The sequence below is a fragment of the Amphibalanus amphitrite genome, unplaced genomic scaffold, assembly GCF_019059575.1.
Source record: "Amphibalanus amphitrite isolate SeventyFive unplaced genomic scaffold, NRLGWU_Aamphi_draft 000781F_arrow, whole genome shotgun sequence".
Taxonomy (NCBI): Eukaryota; Metazoa; Arthropoda; class Thecostraca; order Balanomorpha; family Balanidae; genus Amphibalanus; species Amphibalanus amphitrite.
Window position 1 is genome coordinate 194960 of NW_024882275.1, and position 24954 is coordinate 219913.

General features: G+C 46.7%; 1 protein-coding gene across 1 annotated transcript in view; it reads right to left on the minus strand.

Moving 5' to 3' along the window:
- The window catches only part of LOC122366051, a 134602-nt gene that overhangs the window by 19367 nt on the left and 90281 nt on the right, over window positions 1-24954 (minus strand). The window contains exon 3 of the mRNA XM_043337818.1: window positions 18461-18692. Within this exon, the coding sequence (XP_043193753.1) occupies window positions 18461-18692 (232 nt within the window). The remainder of the gene's footprint in view (window positions 1-18460; window positions 18693-24954) is intronic.

The following is a 24954-nucleotide window of genomic DNA, read 5'->3' on the forward strand; positions in this document are numbered from 1 at the left end:
GTGGGCGGGTACGACTCCCTCGCCCTAATTGAGCTAGCCTCGCGGGAAAAACAAGCATGTGTGCCGTTACGGGACCGGGGACGCAGCGATTGATGCACGGTTAAAAAGTTTCAGGTCAACTGGTGGCCTCTGAGGGTCAGGTCAAGTGCCCCAAGGGCCAAAATACGATTTTGGGTTTTGAAAAATAACTGCCGAAAAAAACGGCGCAGAGTCGCGATTTTAGTACTATCATGTTTGTCATGCTCCGGTGCGTCAAAATGGTACACTTTTGTTTGGGTGGGGTCAACATAAGGTGCGCTCACATCGGGTCAAAGCCAGGTCAGAGACACTCAGGTCACGAACTTGGTCGGAGGAGGTCATATCGTATATCATTCGATTCGGTAGGTCTTCCCGAGTCTATTGGCGACTTTTCCGACTTGCCAGTTCAATTTTGTCAGGAGTTATTGACGAAAAAACTTGTGACCTTTGTGACGTCATGAATGACGTACGCTAGGTTAAAGATGCAAAAGTGAAGCATTGGACATTGCAAGAATTGCATGAAATTGCGATTCCATGTGCTTGAGCTAGGTTTAGATCATTCTCGGCGTCAAAATTACAGTTTCCATATTTTCCCCGTTGACTTGTAATGGTGACGTCACGCGATCGGCCTGACCTCATGTGACCTCTAGGAGAAATCCGAGATATACAAGTTTTGAGACTCCTAGAGGATACTAGGTCCTGTAAGTATCATCTCGCTGTGACAGCTCCTCTGGCACCGAGGGCATTGCGAAGTTTCGGTATTTTGGAACTATTGCAGAGGTTCACGTGTGACGTCATAAGTCAGTGATCTGAACTGAGACGGAAATGCAATTGGTTTCCAAAGATGCGTATGGAAGCAAAGATAAGGTGTGCCAAATAGCAGCCCTCTAGCTGTAAGGTGTTTTGAGCTATCGCCAAAAGTCGTGAGTGGAGCGCTACTGACTCTCCGGTCGGCCGCCGGGGGTTAGGAGGCGTGCAGGGTATCGGAAAACCACCTGGTACTTTGCGAATTTTGCCGATAAAAATATGTTTCTTATGCCGACTTATAGCCAACAGACTACTGAATCTCAAACCAGTCGTATCCTTGCACTAAATGGCTTGGTTTAGACACGATAGGTCTGAAAAGAAAAGGTCCCATGTATTCTCTATGGGCGCCGCGAGGCCGTTGGCACCAGAGTTTCGGGAAGTGCCCTCGCCACAACCACACGTGCAGATTTGGTCACGTGACCAAGCGCATTTGCCGCCACTGTATTTATATACACTGTGGTTACATGCTGCCTCGTGAATTATTTTATTGATGTAAATGATCCAACACGATATTGAATTCTAATGAAATCAACATTGTGAGTGTAATTCACTACAAGAAAATTAATTTCCCTTCAATAATTCGACCAAAAGGGCATATAAGTAAATATTACGTCATCAACATACATCCTTTCGTTACAGAAGAGAGGATCTTAAAAGTCAATCCTTGGTTCTTCTATTACTTTTTGCGCCACTTTGGCGCCACTTTGTAGGTATTAATTTTGTCTGCATATTTTGTTTTCTTGTAAAGATAAGACAAACAAGAGATAAGACAAAGTGCCTGTGTAATGAATTTTCATTTCATTTTTGGGACAAAATTCAAGCTCAAAGCTACCTAATAGCTGCCTTTTCAGCTGGATTTTCAGTGTCAAATTATTTGTAGAGTATCTCAGAGTCAGACCACATCTCAAGACTCAAGGCAAGTTTCCAAGCAGTTTTGATGTGTTTTGTGGTGTTTTGATTCCGCCTTTTCTCCTAGGGAATGTTGTCATGAACATACCTATTATTACCAACCATTTGACTATACTAATTGATCGTGCTTTTGCAACATGAATGAGCATTCTTCCTTACATAGACCACAGTAGATTCTTGACAATTCTTATCAATTAAATCTGTGAAATGCTGAGGTCCATGTGTTGCTATACCCTCAGCAATGTAACTTCTATCACAATATGTATTTTGCAGTGGCTAAGAATTGACTGAACTTGGACTGAAATGCCATTTCCCATTATTTTCCATCAGAATTTACCAAATATTTTAATTTTGGGGTAGAGTAATAGCAAATAGAAGTTCGGTCAAATTTCGGTCAAATTTTGGCTTGGGATGTAATCGGTCGGTATTCGGTCGGAAAATTTTCCCAAATTTTGGTTTCGGTCGGTATCGGTCAGACATTTTTTGGAAAATGACATCACTAGCCTACATACAGCAGAAAGGAGCCACCAGGTGTCGCCACAGTCGCCACTTGGTCGCCACACAGATGTCGCGCGCGTCGCCAATCGCCACACTACCGATTTCCATAAGGACGCATATGTACGGATATGTATAGGAAAGTCGCCCTTAAAGGGACCCTCCCACCTTAACATTAGTTTTGAGTTGAGATAGCCAAATTGGTGGCCATGGCCTGCAAATACCGGTTTGGGCACTCACAACATCGAGAAATGCTTTAATTCGAAGATATGGAATTTCAAACTTGCAGTTTTCGGATTCTAAGGGGCTAATGCATTGGTATGCCCCCTTAGAATTTGTGACGTCAGCGGAGATCTAACGATTTTTAAATCTTAGACTAAAACCATCGTTAACACGTGGTGGTATACGCTGCTTTGCGCGCAACGTCTGCCGCACTTTAAGGCTGCCAAATTATTGCTTCCAAATAAAGTCGCTAGTAACAGGGAGATCCCAAAAAGTAAACAAAAGTAAAAGCCTAATATCTTGAAAACCAGTGAATATTTTTCGGTGAAATTTGGTAGATATTCGTTTTCGCTCTTTCTGAACCAAGGGACATCACTTTCATGCCAATTCATTAACTTTTTCATAGGTGGGAGGGTCCCTTTAAGGATTACGCTTACATCCTTTGCTTATGAGGTCGGTGGTTGGAAATTGGGAGGGGCTCAGCTATTTTCGACCATGGATATGCCTTTATCACATGATGAGGAACATGCTGATAAGCGTTTTATGCGTCATAACAGCACAAAAGTATTTTTAATCATTTTTCAAAAATAGCCGTTCTGCCGTATCTTTCAGTGCAAGGTGCCGTCGGTCATCCCCGACGTGACGTCACACAGGGAATTTGCCAGATTTTCCTACTAGACTTCGACACCCCCTGGGCCAGACCAAATTCAGGTACTGCTGGGTGCAAACGTGCTGGAAGCTTTACTTCAGAGGGAAGTAAGAGTCGGAAGACCGGGACAGCCAGTCGCCATCAGGACCCATTTCGGTTGGTCGCTCTCTGGAAGGATAAGCGGCCTAGTTCCCCCGGAGACACAGCACGTGATGCACGTGCATCGCAGCACACCACGCGAGGACGAACTGAGTGATATGCTGCAGAGGTTTTGGGACACCGAATCGTTCGGCTCGACGAACTCGGACATAAAGTCACTCTCGCAAGATGACCGTCGAGCTGTGAAAATCCTGGAGGAGACCATCACGCTGGTAGACGGGCATTTTGAAGCTCCTTTGCTGTGGAAGTCCGACGACGTTTCAATGCCGGACAATCGACTGGGTGCTCTTCGACGGCTGGAAAGGACAGAAAGGTCACTTTTGAGAGACTCTGGGAAGGCAGAGAAGTACAAGGAAGTCATCGACGATTATGTCACGGCTGGCTACGCACGGAAGGTAAAGAACAGCGACGTGACGAAGGCAAGCCAGAATCGTTGGCTGTTACCTCACCATGCTGTGTCAAATGCAAACAAGCCTGGCAAGATCCGGATGGTGTTTGATGCGGCCGCTGAGTTCCACGGCGTGTCGCTAAACAGTCGATTACTGACAGGGCCTGACCTCCTCCAGGAGCTCCCGGGCGTCCTGATACGATTTCGAGAGAACCTCATCGGAATAGCGGGTGACATCGATCAGATGTTCCTGCAAGTGAGGATTCGACAGCAGGACCAGCCAGCTCTGAGTTTCTTATGGAGAAACCTGGAGTGCGACAGATCACCGGATACGTATGAGATGACCTGCACACCGTCACGAGGCGGTGCCGGTGTGCAGAAGATCATATATTCATAAATCATATTCTAACCGTCCCCATTTCCAAGCATCGGCGGCGGCCGATTCCTGGTTCAGCGCAGTATGAGTGCCATCGTTAGACAATACGGTCAAAAGGGTTGAAGTGGCATGACTCCCCTGTGGTAAGAACTAAGAAGCAACATATTTTTAGACAAAATAAAGCAATGGCAACTAAATTGAGGTTACTAAAACGACTCTGATCACAAAAGTAGTTACTAGGAAGGCTTTCTAATCCATTTTTATTTAGTTCCTCGTTATAGGCGTAAGAAGTGTATGTTAGTTCCGTTGTCGGTGAAACGCTGCCCCCTGCGGCGGCGCCGGTTAGTAGCCACCTGCCATTCGCCATGTCCCTGAGAATAGCCGGTGGTTGGACCTCTGGGCTGTTCCGTCCAACACTGGTTGCAGTGGGATTGCACCTCGTGCCGTCTGCCGTGGTATTCTGACACCTGTGCAGGCTGCGCTGTCCCCCTGGATTCGTGTGGTGTTGTGCTGGTCTCTCTCGCTCCGGCACAGCCTGAGGCACGGTTAGTGGCTGCTGACCTAGGGGCGCCGCGAAAACCCTTGCGACGCTCGATCCGGCAACCCTAAGGAGACGTGGAACAACTTGCGAAAGTTCGCACTCAGCGCGGGAGCTACCGATGATCAGGCAGCCAACGAGATTCGCCCAGACGACTTCAACACGTTCTTCGCTCGTGTCGGTTCCCGCGTGGCTGAGGAGCTAAGAGCGACTGGAGTTGAGCCAGTGCGTCCACGGCCACCGATTGTGTGTAGCTCAGCTTTCCGTGTGCACGTCGTGACACTGCCGGAGTTGAGCTCTGCCTTGCGGCGACTGAGTAGCAGTAGAGCGGCCGGAAGCGACGGTGTAACTGTGCAGCTTTTACGCGAGTGTTTCGAAGTAGTGGGTCCTATTGTGCTACATGTCATTAACCACTCGCTTTCAACCGGTGTCGTGCCCTCTCTATGGAAACATGCCACGGTGGTTCCGATCTATAAGGCAGGAGACAAAACGTTGCCAGCCAACTTTCGGCCAGTCAGTGTTCTAAATGTAATCTCAAAACTAGCCGAGAAGATTGTAAATTTGCAAATTTTGAGCTATCTAAATAGTAACAGCATTCTGACTCCTACCCAGTTCGCCTATCGCCCTGCCCACTCGACGGAGGATGCTGCGCTCTGTCTAGCCAGCCGTATAGCTCACAACACCGATCGTGGCATGGTCACATCGGTGACGTCACTGGACCTCAGTAAGGCGTTTGATTGTGTCCAGCGTGGTGCACTGATGTCCAAGCTAGGATGGTATGGGATGTCGACCCATTGGCTGGAGAGCTATTTCGCGAATCGGACCCAGACCGTGAAGGGGGGAACCAGCATCGAGGAGGTGCCGTTTGGTGTGGTCCAAGGCGGAACTTTGGGTCCCACCATGTTCAACCTGTTCATGAATGACCTTGTGGGCCATATTCAGTTCGGCTGGCTATCTAGTTATGCGGACGACAGCCAGCTAGTGCATTGTGCTGGACCTGATAATGTGACGCAGCTCAAACGTCACATAGAGTCCGACTTAGTTCAAATGTCTCGGTGGTTTCGCTGTAACGGGCTCAAAGTAAACCCCACCAAGACCGAGTTCCTGCTGGCTGGAACCCCAGCAAACACCGCAAGCGTATCAGATTTAGTTGTGAACTTTGATGGTGTGTCACTTCAGCACTCAGAAAGCATCAAGATCTTAGGTGTCCATTTCGACTGTCACTTAAACTGGGAAAAACAGGTTAGCTCAGTGGCACAGAAGTGTAGTGGTGCTATTGTTTCTATTCGGAAATTGAATTTACCTCGGGAGACAACCAAAATGTTGATTCAGGCGCTGGTGTTCCCCACACTCATGTACTGTCTTCCTGTTTGGGCCCCCAAATCAAAGACTCTCAGGAAACGGATCGAGAAGGTGTTAAATTTCGCAGTCAGAACTGTCACAGGGCTCCGTAAATTTGACCGCGTCACGGAAGCCCGATTGGAGCTAGGCTGGCCTACGTTCGACGCGATGATCGATCTGCGCGATGTGCAGCGAATCTATCATGTAATGCGGCAGAGGGACGCATCTCGGCAGCTGAGGGCACTCGTTGAGACTCGGTCACAGGTATCGCTGAGACCGACGCGCTCCACCGCTGATGATACTATGCTACAAATCCCTAGGTGTCGTCTGCAGTGCACAAAAATGTCGTTCCCTCACCGAGCCATTGCGACTTGGAACCGCCTGCCACCGGATGTGAGGCAGTCGAGGGCGGCCAAGTTCAGGCGAAGCATACGCAGTTGTTTGGCGTCCAAATGATCCCGATAGGTATGTCAGTGTGGCTGTGTGACCTCTTACAATGATCTGCTCGCTTCATATTTTAACTTACTTTGATTGTGCTTGACGCTGGAGTGTAAGTGCCTGTGTGGTTTCTCCAAAGATAAGCAATACATACATACATACATACATACGCTGCGCATGAGTAAGCTTGAAGTGCACTTTTAGCCCTGCAGGCCAGTTAGATGGAGTCATCATGCAGGTCTGATCTGCGGCATCTACTCCAACCATGTAAGCCTTAAATGATGCTGTGCTTCGTTGCGGTAGAGGCTGGAAGGTGTGCAGGCTGGTGACCACCGATGACACAAGGCTCCGGACATCTCCGTCAGAGGCGTCCAGACGGAAACCCTCTACTACGAACTTTAACTTTCGAGTTTCTGGGCTGATCGGGGCGCTCGTCACGAGAGTGGAGGTCGTTCCAGATCCTGTCACAGTGTGGCGCTGCACGGTAGAATCGGCTGGCTCATCAGGGCTCGTTTCGCAGCAAGATCCCATTTCCGAATCGGGAGCAGTTTGGCGAGTACTCAGTCCACCGTCCTGGGGGGCGGGACCGGCGCGGCGGGACAGCTGCGGCGCCCGCGCGTCGGCTCAGTAGGCGGAGCTGGCAAACCCGACTCACCGTCGTTGTCAGACTCCCCGACACGCCACTTCAAAGCACATGCAATGGCACCGCCTAAGACTCGGAGGTCGATACCATCGGCGATTTTTGCAGCTAAATCACATTCATGATGATTGACGCGATCTTGCCGAGAGTCTGTATTCCTGATACCGGCCAGAGTGGGAGAAGATTGAGCTGGTGCGGCTTCGTGCGGCGCCAATGCTGTTCCAGTCGTAACGGCTGCTTGTTGTGGCGTTGTGACCGTGTCACGGGCCAGGATATCTTCTACCAACGTTATCAATTGAGAAAAGCGGGATTCTCTTTCAGCACACTCCTCTTTCAGTTTCGATGACTCACGTTCAAGGGTTTTGATGCGACTCACGAGGCTGACATTTCCGGAGCGGAGCTCAGCTACTTCGTGTTCTAGTCGGAGCTGCATGGCAATAACCACCTCGATTGGAGCAGACGCATCAGGGCTGGATGAGGCCGGATCGGGTGGGATGATCGGACCCGGTGGTGGGAGCGGCTCACGACCAGTCGGCTTCAACGTGTTGCTGTCAGCGCGCTGTGTCAGCATTCTTTGCGATGACGAGTAGCCGAGAGCCCAGCAATCTTCCGCCAGAGCGCTAACATTGCCGGTCGAGCGGCGACAGAGAGGGCGGCCAGCCACAGCTGGCACAGCCAAGCACAGCGCCGAGTGTAGTCTTTCACGGAGCTCTCGGAGGTCAGACTCCTCCACCGTCAGAAGGATACTGCATACTTTGGTGGGATCAAAACGGCCAGAGAAGATTATGGTAGACTTAGCGAAGATGTTTTTTCTTTTCAGCAGATGAAGCGTTAGACGGAAATAAATCCTCCAATGACATGGAATTCAGGCCACTAGCTTCTGGTTCGTCGCTGAAGATGTTAGCAGAGCTCCGAATTTCAGCAGTTTTTGGCACCGTTTCCACAGCCTCAACCGACATAGCTTGCCTTTGCTTTATCTTTGCAAGTGCAGGACCGCAATTTGCTGATATCCACGAGCTTGCGATGAAAAATCGAGCGAAAAATGTCAGCCAAAAAAAAAGATATTTTTTGCAAAATAGTTCAAAGTTTTGTACTTTTTGAACTGAAATATCTAAGAATATGCAGTCTTTTTTAATAAACAAATTACAGCATAACAATCTACGTTAAATCAGCAACATTTCTGCATTTTTCCAGCTTGTAACAACATTTACTTTAGGCAGAAACAGGTGAAATATTAGAGCCATCTCAAATACGTCTGACTCATCCAACCCCTCAATCTACATCCCCTACGTGTAATCCTACATGTAAGAAATATACACTTCTTACACGCCTTTTTTACAAGTCTAGGGAACGGGAAGAGAGCGTCGGAAACACATTCAGAGTACGTTGCAAACACGTTGAGAGGACGTTGCGAAAATGTTTAGAGGACTTAAAATGGACGTTTACTCAGCGTCGCGACGACGGCAGTACGAAGTAGTGACCAGGGTATATTGACTTACAGGGTATGGTCATTTGGCAGCCCAGGATTTGTGACGGATAATGCGCAGCAAAGACATCTCTGGCGCATGATTTTAGCATGAGGATACTTTTTACAATATATGATGTATTTATTATTTTATTACAGTTTTGTGATGATTTTCGTGTTTTGTTTTTAACTTCTACACCTTAACATAATTATTAGTTTTTATTTAAAAATAATCCATGTTTTTGTCAATGCTGTGGAGTGTGGATATCTTTAAAAAAGAATTGACGTCATCAAAGGTTGAGTGAAACAATTTACTACTTTCACGTAAACTTGACCTTGTTGGTAATGGGAAAAATGTAATGTTAGCATATATCAGTCTCTGTGCTAATGTTTATTTGTGGTAAAAGCTAGTTATTTCTTTGAATTTTGGTGGAGTTTTGGTTCAGTAGGTATGATATATAATATAAATATTAACCACCCGCTGAAATGCAATGCAAGCAATTTTGAGCTGAAATTTCTGCATCATTTGCGCTGAAAGCTGGGGTCGTGCTGTGAAACATCAAAGAACTCACCTGTTCAACTCACCTGTTTGGGGACGGGGTTCCCTTCAACATACATAGAGGCGCAAATGTAAGCCCCAATAAAACAAGCCCCTGGCCGGAAGTTCAGACCCTCTTCAGACCCGCTCGCAGGATGAGTCTGCTGCTAGATTTACCAGAGTGCTGAAAAATTTGGTGACCATCATTCGCAGTAAAATTCTGCTGCAGCCGTGCACCGAAAAATTCAGCGGCCACCATGCGCTGAATTTGGCGCATGCAAAATTACGCCAGGCTGAGACTTGTGCTGAAATTTTTGGCGCAATTCTGCCATTACACCGAACATATTTGCCATGTGTATTTTTTTCAGTCTGGGCGTGGCCCAGCCAGAGCAGCTCTGCGCTCCAAGGTCCTGTGGTGGTGAGCGTCTCGCCTCACCAGAGGTGGACTGGCGAAGATGCCAGCTTTCAACCACCAGGTCCCAGAATCAATGAGTAAGTATGTACATTTACCTTTCCAGACTTAGCTCTGCCTTAATAATGCTGTGATTGTTTGGAAGACTTATAAATCTTGCATGCTTTGTACACAGGATGACTAGACCATTAGGCAAAACATTTTACCTGCATTAAAATCGTGCTAGTGAGTAGTGACCAATATGCATGTTGCTTTCTTGTCCATAAACTATTTTTTGGAAGCATTGATTCAATGCAACTTGAATAAAAATATGTACAGTTGTCAGTTACACATAAGCAAATACCATTTTACTTATTAAATTTAGAGTTGCTCAGTGATTGCACAGTTTCTGAAAGAAAGATGGGTATCATGATGCCTGTTATTCTTGATTATTTGTTATATAGGGGTGCTGCAGCGTCAACAGGCTCATGATACTTACTACCCTTTTATTATGCCCTTTGTCCACGCCATTGACAATATTGTTCTGCAAGAAAAAGTGTAAATTAAGTGTTTTTGCTGGGTAAAGGGTGGGATTTATTTGTTTGTTTCTTTTTGTAACTACACGCTCCGCGGCTGAACCTCTACCTGTATGGAGTGTTCCGTGTCATGCTGCGCCGCATAAAAACGCATTATGTTATGCCGTCCTAATTGCCTCGCATCGTATCCTTTAAAGACCATAATTTAAGCGTGAGCGTAACGTGAAAGGCCACAACATCGAGAAACTCGAGACACATTTTTTCCCTATTTGTTGTCAGGTCTCCGGAATGGCGCGACAGAATGTCCGGCCCGCCTACGAGCTGCTGTCTACTTCGTGCGGTCTGGCCGCACAGTCGTACTCGGTACATGCCCGGAAAGGAGAAAGAGACAGCCTTCCTCTTCACCATTGACAGCGGCATGGACGTTCTCAACAGCGGCCATCCGAGGGACGCCAAAACACTGCGGAGAGGCTGCTCCGGCACTCCCGGGCAGGAGGACGCCCTCTCTAAGCTGGTGGAAGAGGTGGAGGGACTGCGGTTCGGCTCAGCTGGTCACCTCCTCCCGTTCCAGAAGGGTCTAGTAGTGACAGTGAAGGTGGAGCGGGGTCTGCTCGCTGACGTGCAGCAGCGTTTGGGCCCGGACTGCTAACTGCTGCTCCGCCACGTCACCCAGAACCGGCTTTAGGGCTCGTTCAGCCACATCCGCGGCTCTGGAGGCGGAAGCCCCAACCCCACGACGACAGAGGTGAAGGCGCGCCTCCGCCTGTTCACTCTGATCCAGCTTGCGCGTCACGGGCCCACGGCGTGCAGATTAAGAGTCGCTTACCCGCGGCGCTCCCGGTACCAGCGGCGGAGGCGGAGGCGGGGGCAGAGCCGGAGGCAGACGAGGACCAAGCCGACCAGGCGCAGATGGTGTGCTGGAGGCGGTATGCCCTGAGCCGCCCCAAGAAGTTCCTGAGGGGACGGAGAACCTGGAGCCCGTTCCTGACGAGCCAGCCCCGGACGCAGAGGAGGAGGCGGAGCAGGAGAGGGCGCAGCTACTGCGGGAGGCCGAGACAGTGCATATACCGCCTGCGCCCTCAGCGGCGCTGGACGCTGAGACTGGTGTGCCGGCCACCGAAGGTGCAATGGCGCATCTGACCGGCTACATCGCCAGAAAATGCGGCCCCAGCTTCGGCGCGCTGTGGCGATGGCATCTGAGGACGCGCCAGTTCAGACGCTCTGGACTCGACTGCGCAGCGCGGCCGGCGGACTCACGATCCCCTCCCAGCCCTGCTTAGACCTGTTTAATCAGCTCGAGACGGAGTTCATATATGTTTCACGTGTTCGCTGACGTGTCTTGAAAATGCTCAAATGTGTGCCATTCGTGATTTGCCTGATTATGCAGTACAAGTACTGTGAAACGCGTTGCAGTTACTATAGCTGATGATATGTAAATGCAGTCTACATCCATATCGTGCTCAAATAATGTAGCGCACAAGCTACCCTGAGGTAGGCTTTGAATTCACCGAATTTTCCAGTCGACCGTTCAGATGGAAATCAACTTGAGTACCCTGGTATGTTGAGTATGTTTTCGTAGTGTTACATAGCGTACCGTCGGACAGAATGGAGCTATGCTGCTGTGACATTCATCGAACCTCCCGTTTGATATTGGTTGCATACTGTGCATGTGTGCACTTTCACATATTGTGTTATCTGAAATTGAATCGACCAATGCCGCTGTGCCGCTGCCTGGGTTGCCGGCGACAGCGGCGGGGCGCATCTGATCGGCACAGTGTTACAGATCAGGATCCGTCCTGTCTGGAGGTAGCCGGACCGGTGTTTGTCTAGCCAGATGTACTCCATCGTATCACTGATGTTCATCTGTAAGGCTGTGCTCTTGCCTAATGCTGCTTCCATCCATTCAGTCAGTTTTGAATTGTAATAGAGGAAGCCAGATGTCATAGATGTCTTCGTTTAAGGGATTGTTTTCGCATGTCATGCATCGGAAATACAATCAAAATAGAATTAATTGATGATCAGCTATGCAACCGCAAATCAGCAGCATCGAATCTATGTACAGCATTGTTATGCACTTCTACAACCGAAGTGATCCGACGAAACACCAGCGACCATCAGCCAAAATATAACTTATATGCCCAGGAACCACAAATGTTTGCTTATTCGATGCACATGAATACCGCGACTTTTCATGGAAATCAACAGCTATTATCACCGGTAACCAAAAACGTTATTGCCAGACATTCATTTCAATGATAGCAACACAGCAACGCTAGTCAATGGGATGTAGAACTTCTTTCGGTGGCATATTTTGCATACTTCTCTACTTTTCTTCAGTAAAACTGACCCGGGATGCATAAGGTAATCCATTTAGCTTTCAAATGACATCAGAAGTTTTGATTTGAGTTTCATAGTTCCTGAGATAATGCGGCTAGAAAAATGGCTAAAATCAGGGATTTCCCCATAGCTCAACATTAGTGAAGGAAAAACTTCAAGCTCTGGTGACGTCACGTGAGGAGGAAGCTGCCAATGACAATGACCGGGGGCCGGTAGTGACAACGTGGTGCACACGTGATGAAAACGTCCAGAAACGTCGCAGAGACGTTGCCAAAACGTTCTATACTCGTTGTAGTCACGTTGTGGAAACGTGGTGACAACGTTCCAGAAACACTGTTGGCACGTTACAGAAAACATTTCATAACGTTGGCGGGACGTTGTGAGAACGGTTTTGGGACGTCACGGTCACGTTACCGAAACGTTGTGATGACATTCAAATGCATGGTCGGATGACGTTGTCACGCCGTTGTCTGGAGTCTCAAAATTACGTTGTCACAACGATAAATCGGAACGTTGTGGTAACCATTTGACAACGTTTAAACGACGTCGTAACAACGGCAAACTGTTAGCTGGGTGAGCGATCCTGTGGATAATTTATTTTCTTTAATTAGTGTTCTCTTTCCTGCTCTCCTCAACAGATAGAGATCGCTAGCAATGTAATCAAAAGCATTCCTAAAATATAATTGGTTTTTGGCTTGATTCGCACACAACAGTTTCAAAACTGAACACATCTAATCTAAAAACATTTTAATGTCGCAGCTGCGCCAAGTACCGATGTAGCTCACTAACTAAATGAAAATAATTGAACAACATTGTTTTTCTAGTTCTTCATTTTTCAGCAAGAGCGGCCTACAATCCTTCTTAAATTAATTTTAAGATGCCAAAATATATACAAGGAATTTTTTACTGAAGTGCACTAAAGCAAAAAAGAAAAAAACACTTTATTTTATACAGTTCTGTGCTTAAATGCAACTGGCCGTCGCCATCAAGGCTGCCATTGTGTAAGAAATGACACGTGACATTTGTCAATGCTTCCGTAAAATTATGGACATTTTACTTAGTTTTCATCGCGATATAATTAGAGTGGTGTCTGCTATCTATCAGTGTGTCTCGTAAGTAATTATTTATCAAGTTTTGTTGTGTTAAACATTTGTTTATGAAGAAAAATTGGTTGCGTCAGTATCGTCACCATCGCTACTTGGGTTGAACTGTAGGTATCAGGAGTTTGTTTACATCAATGGTATAGCCCAGCATTGTCAACAGGGTCACCATTTTTGGATCATGATAACACACTTAACCCTGTCTTGACCGGACTCGAATTGAATGACTTGAATTGAAAGAAGATGGTTCAGGCATGGATGAGATTCAGGGTTCAAGTTATTGTCCTAACACCTCATGCAGATGACTTGAATCCACATCCCAGTTAAATAACTGGCCTGAATATTTGTTAATTACTACACAATACAGTTGTAAATGTTTTTTTTGCAATGCAAATAATTTAGAGATTCCCTGATTTGTTTTTGTTGCCTTATTTTAAACTATTACCTTTCAATGCTTATCATATGTCTTGAGAAAGTTTGAAGGGTCGTTAGGCGGCACGGGCGGACATCGGTAGCAGCGCCTCTATCGGTCACTAGGGAAAGCTTGGCTGTAGGCGACGAAATACCGGCTGAGTTGTCACACGTTGAATAGGTTTATAGCCATCCGTCTTGTGAAAACGTTGAACTTTTGACCTTAATATTTCTACAGGCAATTTTAGAAGTGTCTCCACATGGATTACAAAACCGTTTAGATTATTGTATTCACTTCAAGCCTTTCCTATTGTTCTTGATGATGCGGGAACTATTTCTAATTAGTGTTTCTAGCTTAGTAAAAGAACATACTGTGCAAACGATGAAAAAAGCATAAATGGAAGATTTTAAATGCAATTTTCTCTAACAATTAATGGTAAATTCTCTACATATCAAGGAAAAGGTGCATGCTATTTGATAATTTAAAGTTCTTGGGGCCAGCTGTTTTCTTCTTTTCTTACGTCGCCCCAATGGCCGCGAATACACTTGTGATAACGCCTATCGTTTGTTTGATAATTCCCTGAATTCGGTATCTAGTCGGTATTTCCCCCTATTTCTGAAAATCGGTTAGGTTTCGGTATACTCTCAGTGGTTTTGGTCGGTATCGGTTTGGTATTAGTTTCCAAAATTTATGAAATTGACATCACTAATCCCAAGGCACTTAATACCTTGAAATACATTAATCCAAAACTTTAGAGATGCTTCGAGTTCCAGGAAAACAGAATACAATCTCGGCCAGTTTTCACGTAGGTACTTGTAATTTTGTTACCTCCACCCTCTCTGACCTGGTCACGCCCCTGGCAATTGCAATCAATTACTTCCAAATGCCGCACTTTTATGCCGCACTTTTGTCTGCATATATTTTGTGTGTGGCATATTCAATAAGCAAAATCACTAAAAGCCCATTATTACATGGACAGAGCGAACTTCATGCGATTACTAGGTTGAGCCTTCTCCTCATTTGACCCTAACACAGCCTTGGCTGTTAGGAACGGATTTTTTGCATGTCCGGCCACAACGTCCGATTTGCATTTTTGATAATTCCTAGCCTTTTATCAGTGCAAGCTGCATAGAAGCGTGTCAGAATTACATGCAAGGCAGCCACATCAGTGTTCGGCTTTAAATTAACTTTCTTGACCGACATTGAACAATTCCCGAAAGTGAAGCGAAAGTGAACCGAAAGTGAAGCAGAGATCATTGAATAATCGCATGCCGGTTGTGTGAGTGTGAGTGCCAGGCTTTTATTTTCAATTTTCATAACCTATTTCGAGTATGAGGGTAGCAGAATGATTGGTTTCGGAACGTGTCAACAAATGTTCCCTTTTACCCTAAACATTGCCGTAAATAAAAAATTATATAAAAATTTAAAGGCAAAACGCCTCTCCCAATTTCATTACATTATACATTTCCATATCCAGAAACATCTTTTGGCATAATTTTTTTTTGTCAAAAATTTAATGGCCGCACTTTGAAAATCAAAAATCAAAAATGTATTAATTAAAAAAATGTTGAGATTTTGAAAATTTTCAAAATTTTTGATTGATTAATTTTCTACAGTCAATGGGGATTCAAATGATATACATATTAATGTAAGTTACTGGCCATATTTTTATATACTATGAGTCAAAAAGAGGGTTACTCTGAGCATTTTGAAAAATGCCACTGGCTAAAACTCGTAAACCATTTGCAGTATAACGCTGAAAAAAGGGAATTAAGAATCTACGGTACAGATAACCCCCTAGACGCAATTTCATCAAAATCTGAGAGGTAGGGTGTTATGGCTTGGTCGATCTGTCATGGAACGCCCCAGCTCTTGGTTGATAGAGTGAACGTCCACTCGGTTAAGTGATCTAGATTGGATGACAGTTGGTTTTAGGCGCTGCTTAGGCACGTCGACGGTCACGTGGATGAATTTGTGTGCGCTTAAATGGCAATGGACTACGCTATAAGAACGCACAAATTTTCGGTTTTGTACAATACACACGTCCAAGAGAGAACCGGTAGTGAATGTTGATGTTGTCACGAGTTGATCCAGGGAGTAGTCAGAGAGGAACTCGCTGATGTGTTGACGGGCGGGAGAGCTAGCGCTCTTTAACCCGCGCCCGGCTGGGGTCCTGGATTTCCACGCCCTGCTGGGGGGGGGGGGGTGTTTGAACACCCCCCTTCTGACTCGGCTCCTGGGCCACGTAGCGATACGCGGAAGGCGGCGTTCGAAAGAGCGTAAAAAATAATGACGAAATCACTTCGGTCAATTTTTTGGTCAGGTCAAAGGTCAGGTCACCAGAGGTCATTGAAGGCAAAATTTCGCCGATTTCCAGGTCGAATGTCGAAAACTTCCAAGAAGCCAACGCATAACTCGGGAACCAATAGAGCTACAGCGCCGCGGAAAAGTGCATTCGATAGCCCTATTAACGCCCTTTCTGAATAATTTTCTCAGATTTGACCTAACGTCAACGGTTTTGCCTGCAGGGGGCAAAAACTGCAAAAATAGCCGATTTTTTCGGAAACAGTTTTTCTGCAATAACTTTTGACCCGAGCCTTGTACGAGCTTACTTTCACCGGCATCGTGTTCCTCTCGTCAAGACGCATCGAATGAACTATAATTTGACCTTGAAAGGTCAACTTGAAAATTTGACCTCAGGTCAAGGTCATGACCTGACCGGAAAGGATCATGTTGCATATCAGTCGATCCGTATCGTCGATCAGAACACATCTAAGGTGTTTTCATCGCTCTAGCATGCCTCTATCAAAAGTTATTTGCGAAAAACTGTTAGATACCATTCGTGACCTAAGATGACCTCAGGGCATAAACAGGGGTCACGGACACCATTTTCATGTTCAGTGTGTCTAAACCACTTGTAAGTCAGTGTTTGGGAGTGTTTATAATGTCTTTCGTCCAAAAGAGGCGCATTTCAATTTTCTCCCATTGACTTATAATGGGGAGGTCGCAAAATTGACCTGACCTTAGGTCATCGATATCAAAATTCTGAGATATACATTTTGTACATGCTATTGCTCTTAGTAATCGCTGAAAGTTTCAAAGCGATCGGTCACTCGGTGTAGCTATGACAGACATTGAAACTTTTTATGAGGTGAGGTCACTTCAAGTGACCTGGTGACCTGACCTTGAATGACCTTGGTCTGAAATTTTCACAACTTGTGTAGAATTGATGTATGATAAGGTGTACCAAAAACGGCGGCGCTCCGCGCCGCCGTTTTTGACATATTTTGCGAAAAACCACAAGGGGGTGTTCAAACACCCCCCCCCCCCAGCAGGGCGCGGGTTAAAGGGACTATCCCACCTTCTAAAATGTTGTTAAAACCAGTTAAATTGTGCCCGACTTTATAGATTGGATGACCAGGAACACGGTTCTGGCATTTATTTTTCATTAAACATCTTAGGCTTCCCATATTCCAAACACAAACTTTCAAATATGTGACGTCACAGCCCAAAATTACCTCCTTCCCTAGGCCACATTACTGTCATAAAGCTGATTCTTTTTACTCTGTAGGCACCACAACAAAGTTCAGACCAAGTTTTAAGCGATTTTTCAACGAACAAACCCATTTAAATCAGAATGACCAAACGAGGTGACGTCACACTAACGGTCGCTGCATGTTGAAGATAGGGCCTTGTACAAGGCCCATTTTCAAATGAAGGGAACGAATTTCTTCAACACCAAGAGGCCGCGGGGGTTGCAACCTAGATAGATAGTGGTTTCTGAACCTCGCCGCAAACTTGGCTATCTCAACTCAAACCCCATGTTAAAGGTGGGATAGTCCCTTTAACCCTCGCCCGCACATGCCATTTTCCCATCCTAGAACGCACATGGGGGGGGGGGGGGTTGCCACCTCCCGCGCCATTTCGTTCCTGTTGGAGATAGACCTTCGCGGTAAGGACCAAAAAGATTCTTTGGGAAGAGACGAATCCAGTGATGCCCAGTTTTACCTTCTCGGGTCAGTCATTGACCTTCCAGGTCAGGTCAAACTAAAAATTGTTGCTGTTTTGGGTCACCGTTGGATATCAAATGCACTGCTTAGCACATACCGATGATGATGCCGTTTTCTGGTGCTAGGCCAGCTAGAACCTCTTTGTCAGACTACCCGACCAGGTTTTTGCTGCTGTCATTTCAGGTCAAGCTAGGTCAAGGTCAATGATATGTGTTTGTATGTCTGTGTGTGTCTGTGTGTATACTGATATGCGCACCGATTGGTTATGTGTCCATATTACATGAAATCATGATCTGAGAAGCTGTTACCAAAAATGCAGTCAAAAAACTTCACGAAAAGTAAATTCAGCTTGCCTAAACGCAATTATTCTAGATGACCTAGGTTGACTTTGACCCTGACCTTGACATCTGTACATCGTCGAACAACATGTTCCATGATAGGTGGGAGGTAAGTAAGACTGGCAAAAAAGGCAGAAATCAAGGTGTCAAAAGCTTACAAGGCCCATAGCCAGCGCAAGATGTTGAGAATTGGTCATTTTGGTCATGACATGACCAAAATGACATGAGGCCATGGCGGACGCTGTCATTGGGGCTCTATTCTACAGGCTAGGCTAGGCTGCAGACTGATTCACTCGCTCACTGTTGAACAGAGCTGTACCCTAAGCTGCAGCCGGCGGGGCCGGCTCACTCACTGCTGTTTGCGCTGCAGGCTCAGCTGCTGGTGCTGGAGGAGGCGGCTGGTGCGCTCCTGGTCGCGCCGCTCCTGGTCGGTCGGCTCGCCCAGCGACAGCGTCTGTTTGATATGCTCCACCGACTGCTCCAGCTGCTGGAGGCGCGCCCGCTGGCCGACCATCGCGGCGGCGTGCCGCTCCGGACCCGGCTCCTCCGGCTCCGGCTCCGGCTCCGACTCCGGGCCGCCGTCTCCTGGAGACAGCCGAGTGGGGTCAGGGGGCGCCACCCCGGACCCGTCTCGGAGACTCAAACTCCCCCCACAACCACCCCCAAATTGCAGTCCGACCTCCGAACGTGTGTCTGAGTCGTACTCCATCCCCATCCAAGTATGCCCGGACGTGCATTCCCCCAAGTGTTTTACGCGAGTATCCCGACCAAAAGCGCGGCCTCTCGGGTGACGTCGCAGCAGGGGCGGATCCAGGGCAGAGACTTTGGCGACTAACACCCCTAGCCGAAAAAGTAACCCAACCTAACTTTTAGGCCTGGCTACACTATGTGTTTTCTGCGTGCATTTTTTTGCGGCTCTACGAGTTTTGCGTAATATCGTTCTAGAAAAATAAACGATATTCGTTTTTGTGATGTTTCTATGTTAAATTATAGTTATAAGACTTATATTAACTTTTGTATGTAGCTAATGAAAAAGTTATATTGTTGATCACTTTTTGCTAGAACGATATTACTTAAAAAGCTGAAACTCTGCTTGAGGCTCATGATGAATAATAATATTAATATAAGAATAACCAGTAACCTCATAATATAAATCAGAAATAGGAGCCAAAAAGTTATATTTAAAATTATCGAATATTTCGCTCCTGGAGCTTCGCCAGCGATAATTACAGAAAAACATATACGTTTTAAACATGGAACAACAAATCAGGTAAGAGGAACAACTGATCAGATAAGAGGCTACAAAACCCCACTCGTTCTGCCATTCGTTGACGATCAATTGTGCTACATAGTGCAAGGCATCGTGAGGCGCAGTGAAATTGCCTTTCAGGTGGCATGGAAAGGCGGCGAGACTGTCGGCCAGAAGCTGATTAAAGGGACTATCCCACCTTTAAAGGGACCCTCCCACCTTTAAAAAAGTTTATGAATTGGCATGAAAGTGATGTCGCTCGGTTCAGAAAGAGCGAAAACGAATATCTACCAAATTTCACCGAAAAATATTCACCGGTTTTCAAGATATTAGACTTTTACTTTTGTTTACTTTTTGGGATCTCCGCTGTTCCTAGCGACTTTATTTAAAAGTGCGGCATTTGTTGCGCGCAACGCAGCATATACCACCACGTGCTACAAAACGTTTTAGTCAAACATTTAACGGACGTTCGAAAGCCTGATGACGTCATCAGATTTAAGTGCCTATACCAATACATTGTGGCACTTATTTGCACAGATGTCAAAATCAAACTCAAATTTCTTTGCGATGAAGTAATTGCTGGAGAACCGGTTTTCACGGCACTGATTTTCAAAGAACGTCCATCAAGATGGCTATCTCAACTCAAATCTAATGTTAAGGTGGGACAGTCCCTTTAACATGGGGTTTGAGTTGAGATAGCCAAGTTTGCGGCGAGGTTCAGAAACCACTATCTATCTAGGTTGCAACCCCCGCGGCCTCTTGGTGTTGAAGAAATTCGTTCCCTTCATTTGAAAATGGGCCTTGTACAAGGCCCTATCTTCAACATGGAGCGACCGTTAGTGTGACGTCACCTCGTTTAGTCATTCTGATTTAAATGGGTTTGTTCGTTGAAAAATCGCTTAAAACTTGGTCTGAACTTTGTTGTGGTGCCTACAGAGTAAAAAGAATCAGCTTTATGACAGTAATGTGGCCTGGGGAAGGAGGTAATTTTGGGCTGTGACGTCACATATTTGAAAGTTTGTGTTTGGAATATGGGAAGCCTAAGATGTTTAATGAAAAATAAATGCCAGAACCGTGTTCCTGGTCATCCAATCTATAAAGTCGGGCACAATTTAACTGGTTTTAACAACATTTTAGAAGGTGGGATAGTCCCTTTAAATCAGCATTCAGTCCTCCTGCCTGTCCAGGTGGAGGCAGGCGCTGCAACACATGCTGTGCAGGGCTTGCAGGGAAGTGCCACTTCAAAAACACCATCTACAGGATTGATTGTTCTTTGTGCCCCGAGGGCCAGTCTTTTTACATCGGTGAAAGCAGACGCCCGATAAGGAAACGATTTAATGAACACCTTGGAGACGCACGCAACAAACGCATAGACACACCGTTTGGCTCTCATCAACACCAACACCTACACACCCCTCTGACATGCAACAACCTTAAACTGAGCATTCTGGCTCGCGCCAAGGATGGTCCCGACAGAAAAATAAAAGAGTCCATGTACATCAGAGACCAGAGACCTACACTTAACACCCAGACTACCTCGTGGCCGCTGACACGGCTGCAGCCTTAGACATACATATATACTGTACGTGACACTTGTACATAGATGATATATAACTCATAGATATATGTAAATATATGTAAGCATTGTACATGCAACATCTGTATATATGTTAATGCTTTACGGTTTTTATGTCTATGTATGATAGATCTATATGTATCTGGGTAATACTTCCTCTGTATATATGTGTAGTATATTATATATATATATATATATATATATATATATATATATATATATATATATATATATATATATATATATATATATGTTACAGGCAAAGTGAAAACTCGGGCATTTTGCAAAATGCCTAGGCAATTTGCAAAATGCCTGACCGGCTAGGCATTTTGCAAAATGCCCAGGCAATTTGCAAAATGCCTGACCGCCAGGCATTTTGCGAAATGCCTAGGCAGTTTGCAAACTGCCTGACCCACCAGGCATTTTGCAAACTGCCTAGGCAGTTTACAAAATGCCTGGCGGGTCAGGCATTTTGCAAAATGCCTGAGTTGTGATTAATTTATTTTACCGTTTTTGTTTACCACAGGCGTTGACCATGTCGCTGCCATGTGCCTGAGCCCCAAACACATTCAATATTTACGAATATACCCACGTCTTGCGCCACTTCCGTCGAGATGGAACCACTACTGAATGGTGTAGATTGAGCCAACGTCTCCCTATAATTTTCGTATACGGAGTTGTAGCCGTTCGTGTGTAAGAAATATGCTGCGATGGGGCGCGGAGCATGGCACAGAGAAACATGGGCGCGGAAAAACGCGGCGACCGGCCGAATATTGACCCGACATTCTTCGCTTCCCGTGCTTATTTACATCACGGCAAGAGAGGGCCGCAGCGACACGGGGTTGCCAGCGATCGATAGAACAGAGACAAGCGTATCCCATAAACATCTTTGTTAATCACGTGTCACCTGGAAAGAAATAGTCTATATCTTGAGAAATCAGCCATTTTTGGTATGTACCTACATTTTAGGAAAACAGCATTTAAAAAACAATGGCAATGCATTGGAATGAGATGAGATACATTCCATAGACAACAAGAACATGTGGCTTTTCCGCTTTTCCAGAAAAGCAAGTTTTTGGTCATCCACGACCCACGTGCACACCTTTGTAATAAAAAGACGCTTAGAAATTACAAGTTTTACATGCAACGGGCATGTTCATCTTTACACAGTCACAATGCATTGATAATGTAGACGTGTGGCTCGCCAACCAAGCTACCATACATCGAAAGAACATTCTTTTCTGATCAACATCCACTCAAAGTATTTCCAGAGTCATCAAGGCTCTTAGAAACATAACCGTGTTTAACGAGTGTTTACCGATAAAACCGCGCCGGGCGCCCGGTAGCCGGCGCGGCGGCCGGGCCGCTCGCGCTGCCTGGGGCTCAGTAACCTTGAACTCGGCAGCGCTACCCGGAGAATGTCTCACTGTGTGTCCTCCCACTTGGTGCGTATCGCTTGTGATTAACCCCTGTTGGCGGCATTTACAATGATGCTTACGCATCGTCGCTGGTGTGAGTTCGATATCAGGCATTTTGCAAACTGCCTGAGAAAATAATTTCAGGCAGTTTGCAAAATGCCTGGTGGCAGGCGCGGATCCAGGGGGGGGGGCGACGGGGGCGGCCGCCCCCCCCCCCCGACATCCGAAAAAGGCGCCCATAGCCCGCGGCAGAGAGGGCGCCCCGAGCAAAACAGAGGCGACACAGCAAAGGTTGAGCAGAAATAGGGCGCCTCCAGCAGAAGTTGGGCTCACCAAGCAGGAGAGCGACGCCCAATTGCCCATTCCCAGCAGATCAGAGTCGCCCCAGAAGCAGATGGGCGCCCCCAGCAGAAGAGGGGCGTCTTATTACAAGAATAAAAAGATGCCTTCTGTTCAAGAGGGGCACTCCTGGCAAGAGAGGTGTCCCCCTGAAGAGGAGCGACGCCCCAGCAAAAGAAGAGAGGCGCCCCCATTCCAAGAAGAAGAGGGGCGCCCTAACCGCAGATAGGCGCCCCAACAAAGAAAAAGAGAAGCCCCATAATAAAAAAAATGGGTGCCACTGGCAGAAAAGGGGCGCCCCCGGCAGCGGAGGGGGCCCAGGAGGAGAAAGGAGACTCCAGCAGGAGACGGGCGCCCCAGCAGAAGAGAGGAGCCCCTTGCAGGAGAGGGGCGCCCTCAGCAGAAGAGGGGCGCCCCAGCAGAAGAGAGGCGCCACAGCAAAAGTTGATCAGAGATGGGGAGCCTTCAGCAGAGGTTGGGATCGCCAGGCAGGATAGGGGCGCCCCATTGACAATATCCGGCAGAAGACAGACGCCCCAGCAGCAGATGGGCGCCCCCGGTAGAAGAGGGGCGCCTCATTACAAGAAGAAAAGGAGTATATTCTGCACAAGAGGGGCGCCCCTGAGGCAGCGGAAGGGCAACCCCAGCAGAGGGGCTGTGCCCCAGTAAAAGGAGACTGGTGCCCCGCTCCGAGCAGAAGAGGGGCGCCCAAGCAAAAAGAGGAGCCCCATAAGAAGAAAAGCGATGCCTCTGGCAGGAGAGAGACGTCCCCCGCAGTGGAAGGGTGCCCCCAGAATTGAGGCGTCTCTAGCAAAAGATAAGTGCCCCTGCAGGAGAGGGGCACCCCAGCAAAAGTTGGGCAGAAATGGGGCGCCCCCAGCAGAATTTGGGGTCGCCGAACAGGAAAGGGCCGCCCCATTCACAGTAGAAAAAGGGACTCCCCAGCAGCAAAGGCGTGCCCTAACAGAAAAGGTGCACTCCCAGTAGAAGCGGGACGCATCAAGAAGAAGAGGGGCACTTCTAGCAAAAAAAAATGGGCGTCCCAGATAAGTGGGCCGCCTACAGCAAATTGGTCGTTCTTAGAAGAAATGAGGCGACTTCAGCAAAGTGAGCCTCCCCATGACGGATTGGGCGATCCAAGCAGAGGTTGGGCACAAGTATCTTTAAAACAGCGGCGCTGCGCGCAGCCGTCTTAAAGATATTTGCGGAAAACCTAGGGGGACGTGACAACGCACGGCGTGGGTTTTAAACTCTCGATTTTGACGACGGTTTGGCGCCCCCGGATTGCCAGGTCGCCCCTATTTCAACTTGCCGCCCCCCCTCCCGAAAATTCCTGGATCCGCCCCTGCCTGGTGGGCCAGGCAGTTTGCAAACTGCCTAGGCATTTTGCAAAATGCCTGGCCGGTCAGGCATTTTGCAAATTGCCTGGGCATTTTACAAAATGCCTAGCCAGTCAGGCATTTTGCAAATTGCCTAGGCATTTTGCAAAATGCCCGAGTTTTCACTTTGCCTGTAACATATATATATATATATATATATATATATATATATATATATATATATATATATATATATATATATATATATATATATATATATATATATATATATATATTGTCATTGAGACAAGTTTCATTAAACAGTACTGCACTTTTTGCTTTGCTAAGTTTCTTGTTGAGTTTTTGGATCTTGTTAAAGTTATGTTTGATCACAGTTGGTAAGGTGCTCAAAATATCAGTGACACTCATATAAGTGGAGTGTATATTTCTTCGCATGTGGAAGAAAAAGCATTTGAGAATGCCGATGTCAAACCGACGACGTACTGCCGATACGTGGACGACATCTTCTTGGAGGCCAAGGACCAGGACCACCTCTCCGGAGTCATTCGTGAACTTGAGAAAAACTCAGTGTTAAAGTTTACCTATGAAAACCATAACGACAACAAACTAGCATTTCTTGACGTTTGCGTAGAGAGGACACCCGATAGGTATATTACAAGTGTTCACGTAAAGGCTACCAACACAGGAAGGACACTGAATGCGAAAAGTGAGTGCCCCTCAAAATTCAAAAACAGCGTCTTACGTGCATTCGTACAGAGGGCCATCAAGACCAGCTCCACCTATGAACTCATGAACAACGAATTCAACAGAATCAGACAGGTTCTCATCAACAACGGGTACAAGAACACCGAGGTGGACCTTGAAATACGCAAACAACTCGACAAACAACGCGTACAAACACCGACAGAACCAGAACCAAAGCCGA